Source organism: Triturus cristatus, chromosome 6 (assembly GCF_964204655.1).
Source record: "Triturus cristatus chromosome 6, aTriCri1.1, whole genome shotgun sequence".
NCBI lineage: Eukaryota > Metazoa > Chordata > Amphibia > Caudata > Salamandridae > Triturus > Triturus cristatus.
In genome coordinates, this window is record NC_140589.1 from 1,294,996,406 (window position 1) to 1,295,022,920 (window position 26,515).

General features: G+C 44.0%; 1 protein-coding gene across 8 annotated transcripts in view; it reads left to right on the forward strand.

Annotated features, from left to right (window-relative positions):
- LOC146821298 (katanin p60 ATPase-containing subunit A1-like) overlaps positions 1-26,515 on the forward strand; it is a 214,861-nt gene that overhangs the window by 54,012 nt on the left and 134,334 nt on the right. For all 8 annotated transcript variants that reach the window (XM_085612242.1, XM_085612248.1, XM_085612246.1 and 5 more), the window contains one exon: positions 23,696-23,882. In XM_085612242.1, the coding sequence (XP_085468368.1) occupies positions 23,696-23,882 (187 nt within the window). The remainder of the gene's footprint in view (positions 1-23,695; positions 23,883-26,515) is intronic.

Below are 26,515 nucleotides of genomic sequence, written 5' to 3' on the forward strand. Positions count from 1 at the left end.
AACCTTGCCTAGTTGAGTCTTCATTTACTAAGTGGAAATATTTGGAGAGTCCATCTGCATTGGCATGGTTACTCCCAGGTCTCTGTTCCACTGTATAGTCCAGCCCCTGTAGGGAAATGGACCAACTCAAATGTTTGGGGTTTTCACCCTTCATCTGTTTTAGCCATAGGAGGGGCTTATGGACTGTCTGAACAATTGAGCGCCAAATGGGTATGGCCCTCAACTTCTCTATAGCTGGCCAACGTTTCTCTCTGTGGGGGTAACCTTCTGCTGATAAAAGCTAATGGTTGATACTGACCATGTGCATTAAGTTGTGACAACACAGCCCCTACCCCCAACTCGGATGCATGTGTTTGGACAAATTGCTTGGAGTAGTCAGGACTCTGCAGAATGGCAGCAGTGCACATGGCCTGCTTGAGATCAAATGCCTTCTGACAGCTAACTGTCCACTGAACTTTCTTGGGCATTATTTTTGAAGTAAGATCATTCAAGTGAGTCACTATGGACCCATATCCTTTCACAAATCTTCTGTAGTACCCAGTCGGGCTCAAGAAAGCTCTGACCTGAGTCTGGGTAGTTGGAGCAACCCAGTCCAATATAGACCAGATTGTGCTCTGTAATGGTTGGTTCCTGGCCTCCACCACAAGGTGGCTAGGTACACAACCTTGCTCTTCCCTATCTGGCACTTAGTAGCCTTGATAGTGAGGTCAGTTTTCTGGAGAGCCTCAAACATTCTTCAAGTGGACCAGGTGATCCTCCCAGATGGCGCTGTGGACAGCTATATCCAGATATGCTGCACCATAGGCTTCCAGACCTGTAAGAACTTTATTCACCAGCCTTTGTAATGTGGCAGGTGCATTCCTCAATCCAAAGGGCTTCACAATAAATTGATAATGCCCACTAGGGGTTGAAAATGCTGTTTTGGGGTTGGCATCCTCAACTAGTCTGATTTGCCAATAGCCAGCAGTTGGGTCAAATGTGCCTAGATACTTGGCTGAGGCAAAAGTATCAATAAGCTCAACTGCCCTAGGAATTGGGTGAGCATTAGTCCAATGACTGCATTGAGTCCCCTGTAGTCCACAAAAAAACTAATCTTTTTCTTACCACCTTGGATGTGAGGTTGAGGTACCAGGGCTACTGGGCTAGCCCAGGGGTTATCTGAGGGCTCAATCATTCCCAGTTCCAGCATCTTTTGGATCTCTGTCCTAATGCCATCTTTGACATGGTCAGGCTGCCTGTAGATGTTTGACAGGTAGACTCTCACCTGTGTCCACTTCATGGGTACACCAGGTGGTTTGACTGGGTGTCAGAAAACAAATACCTGCATCTATTGAGGACCTTCCACCAATCAATCTGCTGTTGACCATTGAGGCTGTCTGCCAAGACTACACCATCAACTGATCCATCATCAGGAGTCCTCTGGGGTACCTGGGCCCTAGGTACATGGGTACCATATACTAGGGACTGACGAGGGTACCCCAGTATCCAATCTGGAGTGTAACAAAGTACATAACAGTTTAGGCGAGAAAGCAGATCCTTGGGTCCTGATTAGCAGGATCCCAGTCAGACTTTTCAAAAACAGTATCACATTCAGCAAAAAGTGTGTGTGTGTGTGGGGGGGGGGGGGGGGTGTAACCATAAGTAGATCCTACTTTCCTACAATCAAAGAGTGCGTGGTGATACCTTGGCTGCAATACTAGCCGATCCATTTTGTACGCTGGTTCTGTTAGTGGATCCATTGGTTAACAGTTGCCAATTGGGCTGCCCTGTAGTATGTTTGAATTTGCGGCAATGCGATTCCTCCATCATACCAACTTTGAATCCATTTATTAAGGGCGATCCTTGTGGGGGGCGCTATCCCACAGTAGGGAGCGCAACGCACAGTCTTTCGAGTTATGAGGCTTAAACCTGGAAAGGGTGTATTTTGTAGCAGATATAAAAATCACGGTAACCATCATTTTAAACAGCGGTGCACTACCAAGGAGTAAAAGCAGTAGGGCTCGCCAAAGATGGACATAAGTTTTGAGACGCTCCAGCTGAGTTTGTAGGTTTCGAGCTTTGAAACGCACCTGATCCACTGGGACATAGATGCCCAGACATCGAAATCCCTCTGAGACTACCTTTACCTCATAGTCCATCGGTGAATTTAGTCTTCATCCACTAAGAACAAACACTAATGACTTCGCCCAGTTGATGGTATATCCTGAGTATCGTCAAAACGTGGCAAAGATATTTAATATTCTTGCTTTAGGGGAGCGGGGAGACCCCACATATGAAAGGATATCGTCCGCATAGGCTGCGTGTTATTGGATCTCTATGGATCCATGCCACCACTGGCTCTAACATTAATGCGAAGATCAGGGGGAGGCAAACTGCATCCCTGTCGTGTGCCTCTCTGTAAAGAAAATCTGAGATTTTCCCCTGTTTACTACTACCTGTGCCTGAGGTGCAGAATATAGGAGGTTAAGCCAGGATAGAAACCAACCCTATGTTTGAGCACCACTATCGTGTATGGCCACTCCACTGTATCTAAGGCCATTCGCGTATCCAGAGATAGGACCGCCACTTCCTCCTTGATCCTGAGGGCACGTCCCATGACTCCATGAAGGCGCCTGAGATTCAGGGTGGTGCTACGCCCTAACATAACTCCGGGTGGACCAAAGCGGGGAGTAGGGGTAGAAGACGCCCAGCCAATAGTTTTTGCTTCAGTGTTTAGAAACTAAATTGGTCGATGACATACATTGGTCCCTTCTGTATGCACTATGACTATTGTTTCCAATCTCTGATCTAATGGGAGTGTACCTATAGTTGTACTTTCATCAAACATTGTCAATAAGTGGGGTGCAATTATCTGTGCTGTGAGTTTGTATAGGTCTATTGGGATACCATTTGCTCCCAGTGCCTTACCCAATCTCGGGGCTTCAATGGCTTATTTCAGCAACTGTCCAGTCTTCCTCCAGCGGTTGACGTTCTTCCTCCGTTAAAACCAGAGTTGGATGTCTTCCAGGAACTCTATAGCTTCCTGTTCTGAATATTTTCCACTTGCGGAGTATAGCTCCGTGTAGTCGTCTGCAAAAGTGTCAGCAATGCCCAACGGATCTCTAATCTCTTCCCCAGATTTAGAGATAATGGAAGGGACCCACATATTTGCTCTCTGGCGTTGCTCCAAACAGGCCAATAATTTGGCCGCCTTATCGCCCGCTTCATATATTCGGTGCTGCGTATCGTTAATTTTATTCTGGCCTCTTCTGTGACGCAGTCTTTACAACATACGTTAAAACTGAAACAAGGTTATAAAGTGTCATCAGATTTCCATGCTATTTGAATTTGTTTTTTTTTATGCCTTGAAGTCAGTGAGAGGGCCTGACCTCTAACCGCCGTCTAATATGATTACCATAATATCTGTGGCGATGCGACTGCCCACATTATCTTGAAAATAAAGAACCGTAGTCTCATCCAGACCCTTTCTTATCGTTGGCACCTTAATATACCAGGGTTTTTTGGCTACTGGGCCCGGGTGCTGCACCCCACTCACCTTCTATCTCTCCCACAGGGTATGGTGGTCCGAGATGCCCCTTGCTAAGTGTGTCAGTAAAGTGGGGGAGGAGCGCGGGGAGGGAAATAAGTCAATTGCGATTGACTACCATGAGCTCCTGAATGAAACCTAAACTCTGGGGTAGTAAGGTTGAGAGTTCTCCATATATCTATCGGGCCCGTTGCTGCTTGCAATTCTGCCAATCATGTCTGTGTGGGCTTATCGCCCTGGGGGGTGTGGTCAAGAAAGTCACAACTCGTCATGTTAGTCTCCTCCCATATATAAGCGACCCTCTAAGAGGTCTAGTACTAGGGCACCCAGGTCTGTCAAAGTAGTCTATCCAATGGGGGGGGGGGGGGGGGGTTATAAACTGACAGGATATTTATTACTTCTCCTGCCCATGACCCCGAGAGGGTGGCAACCTGCCCAGCCAGTCTGTCCATGTTTTATCTAGTATGAGGGGCAATCCCTTCTTGACGAGGACTCTGGTACCCCTATAGCCTGATGTGTATCCTGCGTGTACTTTCATTTCATAGCCTCAACGATTTAGAGCCTTACAGCTATTTCCTATAAGAGGTCTCTTGTAGGAGGACCACATCTGGGGAGTGTCTTTTGATAAACTGGAGCACTATACCTCGCTTTACTTTACTTCCCAACCCATTGACGTTCCAGGACATTAGTTTAATTTCAGTCTGGGCTTGCCTTGTCATATGACTCAGTCTATTTTTCTGATTAGCAATACGTCTGGGTCTCACAGAATCTATTTCTTCCCAGCGTGTTCTCTGCACCCCCAACCCCCCCCCCCCCCCCGCCCTCCCGTTTCATACAATACAAAAAAAACGAAACCATGCAACAAACAGTAAAACCAACCCCCTCCCTGCCCCTCCCTCTACCTCCCGCCCTCCAACTTAGCTTGCTCTTCAACTCTTCCCCCCACCCTATCTACAGCCTTACAATTAGTCTGCATACTATATCAAGTCTCTATTATCCTCCTTTCTATGGTGGTTCTCTACCGCTGTTCAGTCTAGCCCAGGTCGTCAAATGGGTACCATGTTGTATCTAAACATCTAAATGCCACCCGGAGGATAAAACGTTCGGACCAAAGTTAGTTTACTATATTATGAATCTGAACAATGCTCTCGGTATCAGCTCGTTTAGTTATCAGACTGCGATTTCATGACATGTCCCTTGTTTGTGCATCCTCCGTCGAGCCACCCCGCCCGAAGCACTTCAAAGGGCCATCTCCCTGTATGTGGGCTGCACTGTTGCTATTGGGAGCAATCCGGCGTTTCTGTCAGCTGATAAGGTGGGGGGGGGAGAGATTGGAGAGGGGGGGGACATAAGAAATTAAAAGTGGAGGCAAAAAAATGAAAAGGAGAGAAGCGATGTCCAAGGTAAAGTAGAGAAACGCAAAAGAGGAGTGAATGGAGGAAAAATGGGGCAAATAGCAAACAAAGTAGAGTAACAGGAGAGGGAGAGAAAGGCAAGAGGATACATTCACGGGGAAAATGAGGGGAGCGACGCAGATAAGCGCAGAGGGGTGTACAATTTTAACATTCGTTTATGACCAAGATCAGGCAGTGCTACTGTAATTTTAACTATAGAGATCAGCAGCCAAATTCCCTAACTGCACCAATTGCCAGACAAAGATGACCCATTTAAGCGGTATTCAGAAGATGTGACGGTGTTGAGTGGTCCTGGAATGGAACAGTTGGCCACAGGAATTACATGCACTATTAAGTTCAGGCCAAGGATCAGGTCTTAGTGCAACAAACAAATTAACTAAACCAGATTTGACAAGGCCAGTAGTTCATGGCTTTTGTATGGTGTCCGTGAGGACCCTCCCGACCCCGCGCACATTATCTTAGCATACATAGCAGGATTCCATGCTTCCCTCACAGTAGATAACTAGGCTGCAGTGATCCTAACACACTAACAACTAGAGCGCATCCTCCATAGGTGGGAAGTTATGTTCTAAACATTACCAGCTTCGCTTGAGCGGAAAGATTGAAACTCACACACCAGTCCACAGCTTTCCTCCATAGTGCAAACATTCCTCAGACACAGAAGTGCCTCAAGGGCATCCGCATTGTAAGTTTCCCTCGAAATCAAAACCTTTTACAACCATGAACCTTTGATTTGGCACTAGCCGACCCAAGTAGTTTGCCTTCACTCCACACATTGAATGCTGCCTGGCGTTTTGCACTCGTCTACTTTGGCCGTCATATTGCCTCCAAAAGCCATAAAAAGTATGTTGGAGAAGCAATTGAATAGTAACATCCATGAAATTGGAGTAAAACCCCATTGTTACTGAAAACACGTTAACCTAAACAAAGAACTAAGATTGTTAAAATATTTGTAAGTGTGCTTGTTATGACAATGCTGCCTGCTCAGTGTTAAGAACTGCGCCGACTCGGTTTGTAGTGTCAATGGCTCATGCAGTCTTCCTCCAGTGCGTGCGTCACTGCGTTTTATTATCATATATGGTAGTTTTTTGAATTTCCATGTCTGGTGGAGCCAGGCTAAGATCGAGAAGAAGGGAAAATGTAGGAAGCAAAACTCGAAATAGTTTTAGGCCTCATGGGATTACACTGTAAACTGAATTCTTTTGTAACGTGAAAAAGGCAAGCATAGGCTGTGACGTGGCTCCCTTTAAAGATGCAGTAAAGCCATGCTGGAATTGCTTTTACAACGAGGCGTGTTTCTTTACACTGGACAATATTTCCGAGAAGAAACCGCAGTGTTTACTTTATCGCTTTAGGACATTGAGCACTCCCTATGCCAACAGGTTGCAGAAAACACGGGAAGGAAGCTGCTGTGGGAAAATGTTAAATATTTCGGGTACTTTTTCCATAACAGTTATCCTGTAACTAAAACAAAAAAGAAATCCCACTCCACAAGATGGAAATAAGTGTGGCATGCTGCAGCATATATACAGCCACCACCACGTCTCTCTTGGTGAGATGCTGGTGTGCTAGGATCCTCAATCTACATTTAAAGAAAAAAAAAAAAACTACTGCCAATAACCGTGCATGGTGAGCAAAAAAACGATTGATTTGGGCCCAGAGCTCTGTACTGGGGTGAATGTATGACATTGTTCTGCTTTCTGTCCATCAACTTGTGTTTGCATTAACCGTGCCTTTGTCTTTTAGTTATTTAGTTATTTAGTTATTTATGTATTTATTAATTTATTTTTTGCAACCAGTAAAACGCATCTAGTGAAAAGCATCAAACCTGCCTGTGGGCATGGCCTTAGCTCTTCCTGATGTCAGTATTGAGAGAAACAGATTAAATAGAGGAGCCAAAGATCTGGTAATAGAAAACTGCTTTCATCGCTCGAATCCTTCCAGACAGCGCAGCAGTATGGTTTGCTTGCAACATCTTGGGAACATTCAGAAAGCTTCCCTTGGAATGCATTCTGCTCATTGCTTACCATTTGGCTCTGTGGTTTAGTACTTTCATTTGCTCCCTTTCTATTTGCTGTTTATTTGTTTTATACTGTCCAAATTGTTTGTCCCTTCTTTGCACCAAGTCTAATTTTAGTGTATTCTTCCCCCAATACTGAATTTCTGTAAGCAAGCCTTTAAATCTCGTTCTTATCTTGTCACATTTGCTGTGCATTTAAAAACGGAGGTCAAATGTCCGGCACTCTCTTCCAAGGAGCTTGGTGCTGACTTTTCTTTCACAGACTTCAAAGTGAGAGGATTTATGTGGCAATCACACAGCAACATTTCAATGTCTGCAAATAAACTGTGCAGATATTTCAGAATTGGAGAAGCACAACTGAAGCACTTTTTTAGGAAATTCTGAAGTGTGGTGGAAACCTATTTTAATACGATCAAATCAATACAATACTATTTCCACACTATCTTTCGGGCGCTGTATGCTTTTATCGTTAAAACGGTCTTGTGCAAATGTAATGGACATTAGGTCCATAGATATTTTACCTAGACGGTCTGCTAATATGTTGTATCGAGTATGAGTAACTTTTGGAATACGTGCTAGTCATTAATAGTAATCGTTTTCCCACATTAGTAACTATTGGTTGTAACAGGCTGTGAGTGCTAATCATGAGGTGGTTTGCAATCACAGTATCTTTAGGCTCGAATATTCTGCTATTTTTATATATTTCTTTGGTCACACCCCTAGTTATCAGTATTGGCCTGTTATGTCCCTTTCTAGTTTGACAGACCGCTTACTGGATCTTCCTGTTGCATGTTCTTTTACTCTACATTATTTTCATTATGACACGCACAAGAATTGGATTACCTGCCGTTCACTCGTGTACACGACTGTTTCTTACTCTTATTCTAAAATACAGTTCTTTTGCTTTATTTACATAGGGAGCATATATGACTACCGGTTATATGGTTTTCTCTACGTATCAGGTTATTATAGATACTTTACTTCTTACTTTTTTCTTAACAATTAGCATCTCGCCTGTTAGGAGGTTGGGCACCTGGGCACAATATTGTTGCATGCTGAACAGTATGGTTATTTCCTTTGTCACTCTTTTCGTGAGTACTTACTTTGACATCTGTTAACATATGCCTAACGTTTATTATTCGTTGTGCTGTAATTGCAGCTATATGGTTTTTTTGTTAATGATTATTTCAGACGGAGGCAACTTATTTGTTGATCTCTGGTGTTTTGTCCAACGAGCCTTAGTGTTTACCCACTGTCACATCTTGTGTTCATTTATTTTCCTTTGTTTGACACCTATGGTGGGTGATGGTGTTTGCTAGTTATGTTTATGCTTGGTCTGTTTTTGATATTCCTTATTTAAATGTTTACAGCCTTGAAGAAGTAGAGGTGTCGCATGCCTATCGACGAAACCCGTGTTGGCTGAACTGTCTTATATTGGCTGTGTAAATCCTACTATGGTTGGACTATTCACTTAGTGGCTGTGGGAATTTTCTACTGATTTCATGTGAAGATTTATGGATAACACCTCCTTTGGCTCGAACTGATGAATTGGATTAAAGTGGACTTTCAGTCTCAACTTTTGAATGGAATATCTGACTTTTTTTCAACTCTTGAGTAATCTGAGTTGTAGAATGCATTTTTCCCCTTTTTTGAAGATCCTATTAGGGTTGATTTGGTAGCCGACCCTTTTTCTTTGAGCACCATTCAGTGATATGGTGGCTTTACTTCCACATATGTAAAGCAGAGTGCCTGTTGCTTTTTGGCCTGCTTACCAAAGTGTTAGTGAACATTTCATTTGTTGTCTGTAATGGGAGTGTGCTACCACACCATGTATATTCCACTCCACACTGAGTCACTGCACTCAACTCTGAACTGCTCCACACTACGTCATTTCACTCTATGCCTCTCTACTTTACACCATTTAACTCTATGCTAATTCACTCTACCCCACTCTGCTGCACCCTGCGCCACTGTACTCTGCGCAACTGCATTTTGCCACTCACACCATTGTGCTATGTCACTTTAATCTACTCTGTGCTGCTGCCCTTGACTGTGCGCCTCTCTACACTACACCATTGCGCTCTACGTTACTGCATTCTAAGCCACTTTGTTCTGCAGCACGGCAATCTACTGTTTCTCTAAACTCTACTCGACTGCCTTCTGTGCCACTCTACTCTGCTCCACTGCACTCTACACCATTGCGCTCTAACTCACTGTATTCTGCTGCACTGTTTTACTCTGCGCCCTACTCTGCATCTTTCTACTTCACTCTACACCTTTCACTCTAATCTGAAATAATTCACTCTAATCTGAAATAATTCACTCTACGCCACTGCACTCTAATCTGAAACAATTTATTTTACGTCACTGCACTCTATTGTGCACCACTCTACTCTGCGTCACTGCACTCTGCCACTCTTCTGTAAGTCACTGCTGTGCCCCGCGGCCCTCTGCTCGTCCCTGCGGCCTATAATACCCCTCTCTACCCCACCCAGCTCCTTTACCTTAACTTTTAGCCATGGTGAGGAACAGCAATAGCTCTTGCATAGGTGAGACCTATTGGCTTTGCCAGTGGTTGTTTATTGATCTCACCATGTTGATAGCGCACACAATTATAAACCTTATAGCTCCGCATCACCATTGACTGCCATCCTCTTCTATTATATGGTTACTCTTCCAAAAATGCAATATAAGTTCTCAAAGGTACACAGTGCCTATAATTAAAGTCAGAATTCTGTTTAAATGCTTGTGACCCTCAAATCAATATGCCAGAATTTAATGGTAGTGGTCATGCCCTGGGGATATGCTTGAGACTTTTCTTCAGGAAGTCTTTCTGGTTTTCTAACAATCTGCATATTGGGCTGCTGTTAATTTTTCTTTTTCAAAATGTTTTAGTTTAGACTGTGTTGAAGACCATTTTCCACTTTCCTGGTCACCTAGATCTTGTCCTCATCAACACACAATACACTCTTCACTCTCTCATCCTCACTCCTCTTGGATATACTTTTTCATGTGTGGCTTTAAAAGTAGGTTATGCATAGAGTTTGTAGGTTAAATTTAAGTTCTAAATATCAACGGTTTTAATGTAATAAAAATAGAAACAATAGATTTCTTTATGTTATGTTAAACAGATCTATTTTTCAATTGTTAATTTAGTGGATTAAGTATACGAAAAGCCCAATTCAATTTAAATGTGTTTTTGCTAAAATCTTACTAGGATTACTTGGGAACACCCTTTGGCCATCCTAGATGGTCAGAGCTCTGTTCGTATCAACCGAAGTCCTTAATCCCTACGATCCCCATTAACCTTATTTTCCCGCTACCCCATGGAATGGAGAGTAACTGCATTAGACCAGTCCTTTTCAACAGTACCCTGCAATCTAATCTCGTCAAGTGGATCATTGCTCGGCCAGCTTCACTTTACCTGCTAGGTAGACCACAGAATATCTTCAAAATGACGCATCCCAGTTCACTGTTTGCCTTCAGTAAGAAATCTTTAGCTGCCCTTCCTCTTGTCTTGTGAAGTCATAGGAACGTACAGCACTGGTCTGATGTCTGTGATCCCCACTGCCATTTGTCCTACCCAAAGATATATTTTATTTTCGATAGAAGCTGATTATATGAAGCCTCAAAGGCAGAGTCCTTTGCCCACCTCCTGTTCTTTAAAGATAAACCGACCAAACCTACACATAATTTGGCCTTTTTGGAAAGTATGCAAGATTGACATTTCAAACAAATGCCCATATATATATATATATACTCTATCTCCTATGGCAACTAATCAGCTGGCGCGAAAGTGTCTTCATGTTAAGCAATGAGCTGTTTCTCAAACATATCCTATTAAGGTGTACACGTAGTTTATGCATGCTACTGTTACCCAAATCACCAGTGCTCAATTTATCACACTTGTAAGGATGAAAACCTAGGTGGGTCCTGTAAAGTTTCAAACCTGTGCCCTGTAGGCCATTTACAGATGTCTGCTGCAAATACTAGGCTCTGAGCGTTCTAACTAGGTAGCTGACGTTCTTTATTATATACTTGTGTTAGAGACCCTGGTGTTTATGCTGACACCCTATAAAAACACGTAATGCACATGACTTATATACTCTGCTTACTGCTGGCCCTGATACTATAATTGGGTTGGGGGGCTTATGTAATCACTTGTCAGTTTAACATGTATCTTATGTGCCCCTGCACATCTGGTCTGTTAGAGGTACCTGCCTGCTAGGACTGCAGGAAGTCCTCAAATTGATTACTTGGCCTCTGGCACTGACCGTATCATGCAAGCTCTTTTTTTAGTTTTCTCCATTGTGTAGCTTTCCTTGTATGCATGGAGTCAAAAAAGGGATGAACAGAAATTTCTTGTTTGCACCTTACACCTAGGTTGCTTAACTGATAACAGAATATTAATTTGGTTTTTAAAAAAGGGGCCAATAGCTTGTGGGCACTCGGCCTAACAGTTTAGTGGGACGACTTCCTTTATTACTTCTAACCTCTACCAACTAACATTTCTCTAGCCTTGTCCATTTCATAGGCATCAATGCATTTCTGAGTTGTACATACCATTACTTCTCAACTGCTCGAATGAGTTATTTTTGTGCTTCCATATTCTCAAGTTGGTTTCTTCAGCTCTCCTGTGGTTCTTTTCTCTATGTCCAGTTTTTGGGTTCTCCTCTATAGGGTTCTGCTATCCAAAGTGTCAGATCTGTGTACATCTAAGAACTGTCACGTCTTTGCTTGCTGTATGCTTTTACAGTTTTTTTTTTTTATAAATGTATTAAACATATCCAGAAAAATATAAATACAAATACATACAGATTCATAGACAGGAGACAAAGTAAAATTAAGTAAAAATTGACAAGTTTGGGAGACAATCCTATAGATATTGCATTGGGAGGATCAAAAAGAGCAGCAAAGATTTCATTAGAACTTACTTGGGATTATACTATTTACATACTTAGAGAAGCTTGGCCGCGTTAACCAGACAGGCGCTTAGCAACGCTGCTTAAATATATATTCCCCCCCCCCCCCCCCCCCACCCACTCTATCCTTGCATCTCTGCCCCATTCAGCCATATGTGCCCAGATCTTCCTCCCCCGGGCTCTGGCCTGTCTGCCTCGACATGTATATACGGACCGTTTTCGTTTGTAAATTCCGAGGAGCCTAGCAAGCCACATATGAAAGCTTGGTAGCTCAGCATCTTTCCATCTTGCAGCTAGTAGTATCCTAAATACCGCCTATAAAATTGAAAATCTTGTTCTCCCCATAGAAATCCCCTATTGTTCCTACCACGTTTTTTCCCCATATCATTAGCCAGACAGGGCAATAATTGCGAGCGCCATGGGGGGGGGGGGGGGGGGGGGGGCTATATCTAGAGATTCTCAGAATTGCCATAGATTTAGAGACCTGCTTCCAGATTCTCCATGAGCTATAAATCACTTTAAACCGCACCTTCTTATAATACCTGGGTTCCAATTGTCTCAGTAGCAACCCAGAGGCTTCCTTCCCCATAGAAAGTTCATAAATTGTGGGTATTTATGGGCCCTGCGCTGGTTCCCTAGTATTGTTTACCAATAAAAGGGTGGTCATCTGATGTAAAAATGCTGCCCAGTAATAGAGTGATATTGTGAACTGCAAGCCCTCCCCTGTCCTGGGGCAGTGCTAAGTATTTCAGTGCTCTTCTTCTAACCTTCCCATATTGCCATATGAAGTTAGAAAAGGTAGATTCCAGCGCCCTCAATAGATTGTCCTCTACGACCAGCGGAATTGCCCGAAACAGATAAAATATTTATGGTAACATGGTCATTTTTAACAAGTTCCCCCTCCCAATAATTGACAAATGTAACCCATTGACCCTCCTTAAGTCATTCCCTATATTTTTAATCAAAGGTTAAAAATGGATTCTACTAATTTCATCCACTTTGGCGCTTATTCGAACCCCGAGGTACACTGCTGCAGTTGCTCTCTTGGAATCGTTTAAAACAATATTGTCCGTGCATAATACTATGGTTTTCCCAGCATTCAAAGCCTACCCAGAGAGGAGACCAAAACCCTCTGCAATCCTACTGATTTCTTTGATCGCCTCAGCAGGGTTCGAAGTTAAAACCGCGATGTCATCCGCGTAAGCCAATACTTTTGTCTCAAACCCACCGGTAATTACTGGTTTAATTTTCGGGCTCTGTAACAGCATAGCCACAAGGGGGTTGATATATAAAGCAAATAAAATAGGGGAGCCTGGTCCCCCTTGATATATTATTAACGGAATTCCCTCCCCCTCTCTCACCCCCCCCCCCCCCCCCCATTAGTTGTAGTCGGGCTTTTGGCTGACAATACATTGCCTTAATAGCCTTTATTAGCTGAGGGCCAAAACCATACAGTTCCAATTTCAGACATAAAAACTCCCAGGACACCCGATCAAAAGCTTTTTCGGCATCAAGGAGGATCATAGCCATCTGGTCCCCCACCCTGGTTACAATATCAAAAAGAGAAATAACTCTTCGGGTATGATCCGTTGTTCCTTTACCAGGGATTAACCCATGTTCCCATGGGGAAACCAGATGCTCTATGACCCTCCCCAGCTGGTTAGCCAATTCTTTAGAATAGAGGTGCTCTACAATCACCCATCTACCCAGGGCATCCACTAATTTACGTTTGGCCATACCCAGAGAGGTCTTTGCTAAAATAGCCACACTGTATATTAGATGTCTGGGTAGTACATGCCAGTAGGTTATATCCTGCTATTCTCAATAATTCTCTTTTCCCCCAGGGAATATGTGTCTCCTGTAAGCATATTACATCGGTGGGGTTAAGCCTAATAAGTTCGGCATATCTGACCCTCTTTACCCTGTCATTCAACCCGGCGATGTTCCATGAGCATAGTTATCTTCCCCATCTTAAATTAGACTCGATTTTCCCAGATTCCTCCATGGAACCTTCTCAAGCTCTTTCCCTCATTGAGTTCTTGCCTCTTTCTGTCACATATTTACCTTCTTTGATTGTCTCCTTATTTTCTTACATTTTCTAGATATGTTCTTTTCCCCCATGTGTTTAGTCCCTTCCCCTCCCTTCCCGCCCGCTGTGCAGCCCACCCACCTCTCCAAAATCCCCACCTCCCCACATGAGGCATGCAGACTCCATCTTGAGTCTGATCGCAATGGGTGTGCGACACATGCAGAGACCGAGAGCCCTAACTCTGTAGACCTTAGCTAAATGCTGCATCCTGTAGCCGAGATTCCCAAATCAGTGCCTCGTCTATTTTACTGCTAAAGAAGAAAAAGAAAGAAAATAATAATTCACCCTCTGCCACCCAGCATAGTCCCAAGCTATGTAATACCTAACGTGAATTAATGACAGGCCTGCACCTAACTGAGCAATCCGTCCAAATATTCTTTGGCTTTTATTTCTGACATGAACTTTGTTTGCCCCTCAAATCACTTTTAGGCGAGCAGAATTATTTAGAAAGGCGTGCGCCTTTTCATCCTGAAATGGTTTGAGCTGCCGCAGTCACCACCGCCTCAACGGTGGAATGGCAAAAGTCTGGGCGAACAAAGTAAGGTATCTTATTTCTAGACCCTTTTGCGTCAGGCCTTGCTTTTTCAGAGACAGCTTGATGTAACAAAGTTGCCAAAGTATACCAGAATGGCTCTGGGGAGAGCCCCCGCCCTTGCAGGCTGTTTCTGGACAAAGGGACCCGATGGGCCCGCGGGATCTCTAATGCCCAGTTCCACCCAGTTATTTCAGGCAAAGAGTCTCGCAACAAATTGACAACAAATGAGCGTATATCGGCCCCCTCAACCCCCTCCGGCACACCAAGAACATGCAGATTGTTCCTCCGCTGGCGGTTCTCAAACTCCTCCAGCTTCCATCTGACATCTACCAGTTGTGCCTCTTGTGAATCAACCAGCGCATGATTTGAGGTGAGGTCAGAGTCTGTAGTGACTATCCTTGACTCAAGGTCTGTTAAGCGTTCCCCAAATGTACTGCAAGTTTTAGACTGTTTCCGCACAACCCCTTGCATTTTGCGCATGGCGATCTGGGCCTTGCGACTGTCTTGACGGGTTTCCTCGCGGTGCATAGTGATTGCCTGAAAGATAGCCTCCAAAGTTGGAGAAGTTTGCTCTGATGGATCTGAGACGGATTGGGAGATGGGCATAGGGTTGGACAGTTGGTTTGTAGGGGTGTAATCCTAGGCCAGATCTTTCCCTCCCTGTCTTTTTCCTCTGCACAGTTTTGCATTTAGCACCACCTGCCTCCTCTAAATCGCTATAGCTTAGATCTGTAATATCTGCTGATGAATCCTCAGACCACTCATCATCCCCATCTGATACAGAAAGTCACTGGGTTCCTTATCCAGCTCAATTTGGCCACCACTGTCCAGGTTCCTGCTGCAATAGATTTCTTGTGAGCGAGTTAAACATTCAGGGTTGGATTTATCCTTAAGTGGTTGCTCCTGAAGTTGCATACGCCAAGTATACTGTTCACCCGCTAGTATACCAACCCCCCCTCCCCTTCTGCCCGCAGCTACATCTTCTGTGTTTTCTATGCCCGTTTGGAACCCCCCCAGCCGATCGCCCTGTTGAAATATTGGTCAGTGAGTCTTGGGCGCCCCCCCCCCGTGGAATTCGGAATCAGCAGTTGGGGTAAGGGCCCCCCGGGCCTACCTTCCATGTTAGCTGTCCCATCGTTGTCCTTTCTCCACCTCGCACATCCCGGTCTGTTTTCGCTGAGCTGATTCTCTTGGTTCCTGCGGGGCTGGATCTCCTCCGACGTGTTCTGCATTCACTGCTGCATCGGGACGAACCTTGCTCCTGAGCTTCCCCTCGCAACCCGGAACTAATCCCCCCCCCCCCCCCCGGCAGGACATCTCAACAGGTCAACCACCGTAGGGCCGGCCAGGTGCCTCTTCCTTTCTTTTCTGGATCTGGGTCGGCCGCCGTCGAGTTTGAGCCGGTGAATCCCCTATACGCGCGACCAGGGCCTCCACAGCTGCGTCTTCCGGCGCCCCCCGTCCCCGTCTTCCCCCCCCCCCCCCCCCCCCCCCCCCGGTACTGGTCTGGTCGCTTTTACCTTGGCAGCCCCTGCCGTGGTCTTTGGACCCATCTCAGCGGCCCCGGCAATCTCAATCGACTCTCCGAGGTTGATTCCCGCACCGGATGCCTCCGACAGGTAGGGGCCTTCTTGGTGAGCCTTGGTACTTTGCCAGTAATCTTTAAAAGATGCCGGAGAACAGAAAGTCCAATGACTGTTCCTAATAATCGCGAGTAATTTCTGCCAGCCTTGGGCGGAGCAATGTGGCTCTGAATTGCAAAGTGCTGCGTTCATTATCCTGATTTTCTTGAAGCAGCATCACTGACCTCCTTAGCTCTCAGTGCTCTGTGTGCACCTACGGTCTCAAGCGACCGCCATCTTGCCTCGCTCAAGCTTATACAGTTTGGTGCACGTGCTTTATAATTTTTGGTGTAAATGCAGCCATATCGTTGTGAAAAAGTTTACACTTTAAATTGCAGCTTGGAGAGAAGGAGGTAAGAAGGCAGGAATGCCAGTTTCACTATTTTTTCATGGTGTATATTTTCAACAACATCCAAGCTACAAATATCTTGTGTTCATTCCACCAAAGCTAATTCTGCATAGGTGACCTAGATTAAGGCTCCTCACAGCTTTTGACAGCTCTAGAACACCACACATGCTGTTTGTAAGTGCTCACCGAAATTTGTGGGAGTTGTGAAGCATTCTTAATGGCAGAAGATAGTTTCAACCCTTTTGCTTGAAGCTTGGTTAGCAATCGCATTCTCGTTTTCCCACTGTTCACTGGGAAGCCTCTCCCAAGCAAATGGGAAGGAGTGAAAATGGGACTATGTAGTATGTAAATGACCACCTTCTTTATTCATATTCTTAGTCCTAATTTTCTCATTTTCAGAAAGTGGCAACAGATTTGGGTATAACTTTGATCCTGCTTGGCATTCTAAACCAGTGTGGAGGCAGGAGCGCTTGCACTTGGCTTTGTAATCCCGGTTAGCGTAATTTTCTGATGTATCCACCCATGTTTCCATGAACTGTTTTTCTCCGCTTGCTTCAGCTGTTTTTGTTTTTCTTATTTTAGCACATGCACTCAATGCTCCTGTGAATATTTGACCATCATTATTAACTGGTTAGTTAAGCATAATTGCAAACTGCAGTCCTAATACATTTTAGCTTTATCTTTGGTCTACTATTTGTATTGGAAGTTTCAAAACCAAGTAGGAGTAGCTTTTCAACCCCACTTTTTTCCTAATTCAAAAGAACTGTAGATTACCAGATCGAGTTGAAATTTAGATGATGGCATCTGTCCTTGCAATGATGGGCGCGAGGGGTGCTGTGATGTCAGTTATAGATGGCTAATGGGGACCAATCGCTGTACATGTTCCTTTGAAGTATCTACATCATGGCATTGTGGATTACTCTTTACTGCTGTACAGGTAGAAGTAACCTTTCTTTGCCAACACAGTTATCCAGCTGTGGCATATCTCTCAGTATAACTATTGAGCAAGTGTTAATTGCTTTCAATCCTATTTGAATGATGATAAACTTTATGTAAATTGGATTTCTGTGGGTGGTGCAAAATTGCTCCAACTAGGTCGACTAGTATCTCATGGTTCGTGACCTTCAATTTAATGCTTTAAAAATGGAACATTTATTCTTCAGATTTGAGGAAGTAACTCGCATGCTGATATCGAAATTTCACCCATGCAGCATTTGTTAATTTCATCCAAGAAAGTAAACCGTCTCTGGTTTATTATAAATTCTGATGACTTTCCGTCTTTCGGTGCTTGAGGCCAAGCATATGTTTCCAGTGCCTGAAATTTAGCAATATGAGACTGAAGTCGGAGAAGTGATAGCTTCACAGCACTCAATCTGTAAATTAATCTCCTTGGGGTCTATGGAGGCTTAATAGCTCACCAAAACATGGTCCAAAGTGCAACCATATGGAGACTGCCAATTGAGAAGACCTGATCATGTCTCATCGATACACATGACCCTTCGTTGTCTCCCAGTTGCCTGGAGTATTTTGTTTAAAGCAGGTCTCTTATTTAAGTGACCCCACTTGACGAGCAAGTTGGTTTTACATATTCTATCCTAGATCAATTGTGAACTGTTTGTATAATGCTATGGTCTGTCCACAGGCAGACAGTCTGTTTCATTGAGAAAATGTTGACTTAAGTGTTTTTTCATCATTTGTTCTCCACAAGAAATGTTTTTCACATGAAGAAATCTCTTCTTGTTGCAATCATTGAAGAAATCAACCTAGCTGGAACACGTTCACACTTTTTAAGTGCACAGTTCAGTCTTTTTTTTTTTAAATTTCTTTATCTGCCGGAATATTGTTGGAAGTGCCTTCAGGAATGGTTGTAAATGCACACAAAGGACAGATTATGAAGGTGTTTTTCAAACATGCCCATTGGCCACCTGTGACCCTAAGATGGGAATACTGAATTACCCGGAACTCTCTACCTCTTAAACTAAAGCAGCAACAAGGTCTCCTCTAATTTCCCTAAAAAGCTTAGATATGGTTATTCATCCTTCTACATTCAGAATATCCCTATCCCTTTTTAGGTCTTGCCTAAGACTGCCCATGTGCTCTTCATTCAAGACTTTTTGTTTGCTAACTGTGTGCTTAGAGACTGCCCAATGCTAACCATTAGTTGGTTTCATTGTCCCTCTGATTTGCTTGCTTCCTATTGGCCAGCTCCACTGGAGGCACATTATGTTTGTCCTTCCACTGCTCATTTTTATAGATGCTATTTTTATTTGTTTTAACAGTCTAAGTGTATGCGTTTCAGCTGTCTCCATGTACTTCTGCCCTCCAAACCCCTGTCTGCTTTCCCACTGCCCCTCCCAGTGTTATCCGTCTGTTTGTGCCAGTCACCCACTCTGTTTGCCCTCCCCACCTCTCTTCCTCACTCTGTTCTGTCTACTTGCACCAAGCTTTTAACTCGCACCCTACATTGCCCAGCTGGTTGCTTCCATTGCCACCCTCACACCCTCCGTTGTCACTCTGCTTACACTCTGCTTCTCCCACCTTCTGTAGTCCGTCTGCTTGCTCCCCATTCTGCCCCTCCCTCTGTTGTCCATCTGCTTGCCTCAATCCCTCCCTGTGTTAGTCCTCCCATCTTCCCTCCCTAAGTTAAGTGCTGAGCCCTCCATTGTCAGTCATAGCGCTTTGTTTTCATTTTAATGGCATGCCTTTATGTTGGACACTTTGAGCAAACACACATCTTCAATGAGATTGCGCCATACTTTGAAAACGTACAGGGTTGGCACAGATTCATTGACGACATCATATTTATCTGGAATGGCTCCAGTCAAGAGTTGGATTCTTTTTTAGAATGGATAAATTTGGGGGATCAAAACCTCAGGTTTACAGCACACTATGATAACTCTCAGGTAGATTTTTTGGATATCAAAATCAAAAATGTAGATAACACCCTACAGATGGAGCTGTTTACGAAGCCCACTGATAAAAATACTCTCTTAACTTATGACAGTAATCACCCCAGATCCCAAAAAGATAACATCCCCTTTGGGGAATTTCTAAGACTAAGACGTAACTGTACATCAATAGATGACTTCTACCAGCACGCGGAGACTTTATCCAGTAAATTGAAGGCCAGAGGGTATCCGAAGAAACTAATCAAATTCACTAAAAAGGGCTAGATTCTATAACAGAGACTGCCTATTAGAGACCAACAGAAGTAAAAAGGACATCTCAAGTGACAGAATTGTCTTTGTTACACAATTTTCAAACAAGAGTAACAAAATTAAGAATATAGTGAACAGAAATTGGAGAATCTTAAACTATGAGGTAGAGAACAGATTGGAAAAACCCCTTTTCTCGTTCAGGCGAAATAAAACTATACGTAACTCCCTGGTGAGAACATACAGACAGGCAAAAGATGCCCAAACCACACTAACAGGAGAGAAAGCCAAAGGAAATTACAAATGTGGTACCTGTTCGATCTGCATACACTGCATAGAAACAAAAAGCATAACGTTCAACAATAAGACAATGTGGGCGACAACGTTGAACAATTGCCGCAGTAAAAATGTGGTTTACCTCCTCATATGTCCGTGCGGATTGGGCTATGTGGGGGAGACAGGGAGGGAACTCCGTATCCGCTTATTAGAGCACAAATCCGCAATCAAACATGAAAGAAAATGCCCCTCTCATGGATCACTATGGAAAACTTGGACACAAGTGTGATGAACTTAAGTGGTTCATACTGGAAAAAATCACCTTAAACAGGAGAGGAGGAGACATTGACACTAGAAGGAAACAACGTGAACAGTGGTTCATGTGTCACCTTAATACAGTACATAAGGGTCTGAATTCAAAGGAGGACTGGATGAATATTATCACTAGATGATAATATCTCGATCCACGTGTGATTCCTGAAATGGTTGTGATATCTAGCACATCCGTTAACCATTAGAAGATAGAGCAGTACAGAGTGAGAGACGTAATGCCATAGATATTAGGACAGATGTCAATAAAGTTTTATATTACAAACAGGACATTCTTCCACACCTAGACACCTGATGCATCATCCAGCCATTTTTGGCCGCCTGTAGCAAACGTAACTGACAATAGCAAACAAATGAGTGGAATCCTAATGCCACTGTCATTATTGTAAATGTCAATAAAGTTTTATTTCATGAACATGATATCCTCCCACACCGAGACACATTTTTTGCATTATTCAGCCAGCTTGGGGCGCTGGGAGTAAAGACATCAGCAATTCAGAACAATTAGATTCATGTTGAAAACACTTACGGGTAAACAAAATAATGGAATTAAATAAATAAACACAATATAACAAAATGTATCCGTAAGACCAATAATATGACAGGTGGGCTTTAGACAGACCAGAACATATCAAGGGATAGGGGCTACGCTAGGATTGGTGGAATCACAAAAGAAAGTGAGTGTTATGGCAAAAACGGCTTCATTGGCCGTAAAACAACCACCTGACAGAGACAACCAATAGGAAGGTGTGGCTCTTCTAAACAAATGCGAGGCGTCAAACACACAGAGCGGTAACCAGAAACCGCATCACGGAAGTCTTCCTGCATGGACGCAAAAGCCTGCAGTTTGTGAGGTAAGAATGGAAATAATAGCGTAGGGTAAACCGGGTCCAGCGTCACTAGGACGCAGTGAGGACCGATGTTCACACGAACATTCCGGACTGATAGATACGAGGGAACATTCATTTTATCCTTGTCCCTTTACAAAACAGGGTATTTGAGAAACCCCGAGGACGCTCCACCAACTGCGGGTCCTTTTTAAGAATTCGAGACTAATTTAAGAACCAAGAGGCCACAAGATATATTCTACATGCAGGATATCTGACAGCAACCACAACCAGGTACGGACGAAGCCGTCATAATTCGAGTTAAAGAGCAGGCTTTGAGGTGGCAACACTAGATAGTGATATTTGTACATATTACAGGCACAAACGAAGGACAACATCAGTTGGGCCAATCCTACAGAAACAGCATACTATATTTTCACCGTAAGGATATTAAGCAGATAGAACATACAACCGGCTTGAATGACAAGGTGAGAACCAATTGTTTGCATTACTCCCAGGTAGTGAGGCATTTATAATATAATAAAAACGTAGTTCACATAATCACACCCTGAATGGATAATTTTGGATAATAATCTCTTCCCAGATCAGAACATTAAGATTCCATGTAGGACCACAACTTATCGTGTTCTTTCCACAAGAACTGTCCGTCTATTTTAGTGGAAACCTACTATATAGTAGAACAAAAAGCAGATATTCAGGTGAGAACATCGGATTAATTTTAAAAAATGGTACACAAAGAGAAGATTGACTACTCTAAGGGTGGGCTCCCAGAGCAGCGACACGTGGAGTTCAGATAACCATTTACCCTTTATGATAACTAAGTTACAAACAGAGCAAAGCAGATAAAAATGGGAGGGAGTCCTAATAGCCCCAACAAATATCTTTTTTTAAAACTAAGTGAATCGACATTAAACAGACTTGAATTATCTAATTTATCATCATAACATCTTCTCTCCCATAGCTGGAACCTCTATCCATATGTGAACTAAGAGAGAAACATCTATCACTGGTCTTGATAAAGATAGCGGCATAAATACAGCCCATCGAAACGCGTCGACGCACAGGAATTGACACAATCCAAAGCACCGGGCACTCACTTGTAGCGACAATTAGAGTCAGATCCCACAAGTGTATAATCCTTGAAATAGTTAAAAGTGGATGTGTACTGAATGACAAAGTGTAGTGTCTTTTTATTGTTCTTTGTATTCTCTCTGTCATGCAGGTTCATAACAGGATGATGCAATATATTTGAATGTTTGCCTTCGCTTTTTTTTAGTAAGAAATTTTGTTTATGTAATTGTGTGATATACATTTTAAAGCTTTCTTCGTTGTAATGTATATTGTGATTTAATGTGTAATTAAGAGCAAAATAGGGACCATGGCTAATTATGGCTTTTAATCAAATGTACTGTATGTGTTTATCAAATAAATGTAAAGAAATATTTTTTTAACTGATTTGTGTATATAATGACTGCAGTGTGTCAATTTAGTTAGCCAATTTCTGGGTGATCAAGGGACTGCTAGGAGAGACAAAACACATAATCCTATTCCCTTCATTTCACCTTAGAGTTTCTGCCCATTTCCACACGATCGAGGGATTTCTTGTTTTTACTTGGAAGAGTACCCTATTCCCTTGATCTTTACAAGGGGTCTCTCTCTTTTGACTATACCTTCATTTTAATTCAGCCTCGCTGTGAAACACGGGCAAAAAAGTTAAGCAATGACCAAGCCAATCTCTCTTGTTGGCAAGACATATTGGCCTTGCCAGTGCTGGTTTCTCCTACTTATGCCAAGATACCCTGGTACACTTGATTTCGTATTGGACTGTTTCCAGGGGTATTTAGGTGCAGGTTGAACAGTCTAAATATGTTATCAGTTTGATTTTAGAGTGTTTGCCACTTATCAAATGTTCGATCAGGATTTAATCTTGAGCGTGTTGCATGTGGTACACACTGAAACACAATTTAGGTACGATCTTTTCTAGCTATGGACAATTAACACATCTGATAGGTTTTCATTAGGCCAAGTGCAATTTAATGTAACAATGTTCATTAAATCTCGATCCCATTGATCAGGATTTGGAAATTCCACCTCCAATTACAATTTTACTTGGCACAGGTGCTGCCTAACTGATGAGAGAAGTGTTGTAAATCGGATGCCCTCGTTTCATGCTTTTTCTTTTTTTCTTTTTTTTTGCTTTTCTTTTTCCTATGACCTGTGCGTGACTCCACATCTCTCTGGCTTCTGTTTTAATTCCTAATCAGCTTCTCCTTTAAAATGGTTAAACAGTTTGTGCACTGAACAAAAACTAGTTTCAACTTTGAAAAATTGAGGAGATGATAGCCAGTTTATTTGGGTGAATAGTGCACAACAAAGCTTGTGCACCATAGTAGCACACCCAAAGCACTAATCGGACGAAGTGTAGCATGAGCAAGCATTCATACAATAAAGTCTGTGTGCTTGCATGTTTTATGTTTGTGACTTGGTTGGGAGTTTCACATAGTTTTACACTATTGAAAATATGGCATCCTAGACTCTTGCTTAGTTATTTCAGTATTCCTGAAAAGTCATTGAAGGCGGTTTAATTTTATACTTGTTTGTTTTTAAGACCATCTCCAGGACCCAGAAAACGCCAGTCCGCACTATGCAATGACCCACGTCCCCCAAATAACAGGATAAACAATGCTGCTAGACCTTTGACCCGCCCATCATCGCGAAATGCAAATAACGATAGGATCAAACCAATCCGTGTCAAGGATAAGAAGGAGCCACTGAGTAAAAGCAAGGACGAAAAGGTAATTTCTCTTTGGTTTAAAGATCAAGAAGGTGAAAATTACGTTTTGCAAAATTGATCAGGGATATAGATGAAGATATTAATGGTGTTCTTCTAAATTGTTCAGGGATCTGTTTTAACCCAGCCGTAATTAGAGTCCAACTATTGTCTCACAGCAGTTTCAGATATTGGTAAAGTTGAAACATTTGCAGTGTAAACCACGAGCTTTGATCGTGGTTTTTTTTTTTTTTTTTTTTTTTTTTAAATCGAGTTGTAGATAAGTCTATCTGTTATGCTATTGGAGACTCGTAAGGGCTCCGTCATTTGCATGTCTTTTCTGTACCCATTTCAGGCAACACTGAGGTGTAACTAACAAACCTTGAATGACTAGCCTGCTCATGCTACACTTTTATGTAGTTTTCAGGACTTGCAATGTCCATTTATGCCACACGGTGTAAGAAACTGAACCTTGATGTAGGCAAAACAAAGCCCCCCCATCCCCTTTGTAATGCTTCCTTTTAGTTTAAGGCACAATATGCATATGGGAAAGGTAAGATCTTGTGTCTGAACATAGTTCTGCACTACTCAGGAAAATTACCCTTTTAAGCATAAAAACAAAGGGACGAACTGCTTTGAATTACTGTGACTGGATGAAATACTTTCAAACTAAAAAGATGAGCAAAAAGAAATTAAAAGGCTACAAAATGGAAAGAATAAAGCATTGGCAAGGTAAAATATTGACACACCTGCCTTGTCACTAAAGTGCACTTCTTTTACGCTGATGTACATCAGTGGTTATTGGCGTTGTCCGGCAAGGCACCAGTAGTCCCTAAAGGAGACCAGAAGCTCTGCATCATTATTAAACTAACTTTATGAAAAGCAAGCCCATTCGAAGAAAAGTTGTGCAGAGGCTTGAAGATACCGAATGAGTTGTCTTTGTGGTGAGTGGGTGAACGATTCCTGTCACCTAAGGATCACGGGCAAGGCTGGCGATGTCCTTACCAGCAGTGGAATAAAGTCTAAGGCTACTGTCTGGCAGAAGTATAACAAGTGCTTATTGAGGAAGGCAACGGGAGATGCTCATTGCAACAGCATTATCTGCAAGCACAGCCTGGAGTCATATGTTAAAACCCATCCCAAGCAGCACGCTATTGATGAGATGCCACTCTCCATGCACCGTATTACTCAGCAGTGTGGAACCACCACTAATTGTTTATTAGTGACCTCTAACCATTCAAGTAAATCTTAGTCTAAGCAGGAAAATGAAACGTGATGTACCAGTTTCTCTAGCGGCCTGTGGGAGTCTGTTTCGGTCTCTCTGGCTCTCTCTCTCTCTCTGGCTCTCTCTCTCTCTGGCTCTCTCTCTCTCTGGCTCTGGCTCTGTCTCTCGCTCTGGCTCTGTCTCTCGCTCTGGCTCTGTCTCTCGCTCTGGCTCTGTCTCTCGCTCTGGCTCTGTCTCTCGCTCTGGCTCTGTCTCTCGCTCTGGCTCTGTCTCTCGCTCTGGCTCTGTCTCTCGCTCTGGCTCTGTCTCTCGCTCTGGCTCTGTCTCTCGCTCTGGCTCTGTCTCTCGCTCTGGCTCTGTCTCTCGCTCTGGCTCTGTCTCTCGCTCTGGCTCTGTCTCTCGCTCTGGCTCTGTCTCTCGCTCTGGCTCTGTCTCTCGCTCTGGCTCTGTCTCTCGCTCTGGCTCTGTCTCTCGCTCTGGCTCTGTCTCTCGCTCTGGCTCTGTCTCTCGCTCTGGCTCTGTCTCTCGCTCTGGCTCTGTCTCTCGCTCTGGCTCTGTCTCTCGCTCTGGCTCTGTCTCTCGCTCTGGCTCTGTCTCTCGCTCTGGCTCTGTCTCTCGCTCTGGCTCTGTCTCTCGCTCTGGCTCTGTCTCTCGCTCTGGCTCTGTCTCTCGCTCTGGCTCTGTCTCTCGCTCTGGCTCTGTCTCTCGCTCTGGCTCTGTCTCTCGCTCTGGCTCTGTCTCTCGCTCTGGCTCTGTCTCTCGCTCTGGCTCTGTCTCTCGCTCTGGCTCTGTCTCTCGCTCTGGCTCTGTCTCTCGCTCTGGCTCTGTCTCTCGCTCTGGCTCTGTCTCTCGCTCTGGCTCTGTCTCTCGCTCTGGCTCTGTCTCTCGCTCTGGCTCTGTCTCTCGCTCTGGCTCTGTCTCTCGCTCTGGCTCTGTCTCTCGCTCTGGCTCTGTCTCTCGCTCTGGCTCTGTCTCTCGCTCTGGCTCTGTCTCTCGCTCTGGCTCTGTCTCTCGCTCTGGCTCTGTCTCTCGCTCTGGCTCTGTCTCTCGCTCTGGCTCTGTCTCTCGCTCTGGCTCTGTCTCTCGCTCTGGCTCTGTCTCTCGCTCTGGCTCTGTCTCTCGCTCTGGCTCTGTCTCTCGCTCTGGCTCTGTCTCTCGCTCTGGCTCTGTCTCTCGCTCTGGCTCTGGCTCTGGCTCTGGCTCTGGCTCTCGCTCTGGCTCTGGCTCGTCTCTCTGGCTCTGGCGCTCTTGCCCTCTGTCTCGCTCGTCTCTCTGGCTCTGGCGCTCTTGCCCTCTGTCTCGCTCGTCTCTCTGGCTCTGGCGCTCTTGCCCTCTGTCTCGCTCGTCTCTCTGGCTCTGGCGCTCTTGCCCTCTGTCTCGCTCGTCTCTCTGGCTCTGGCGCTCTTGCCCTCTGTCTCGCTCGTCTCTCTGGC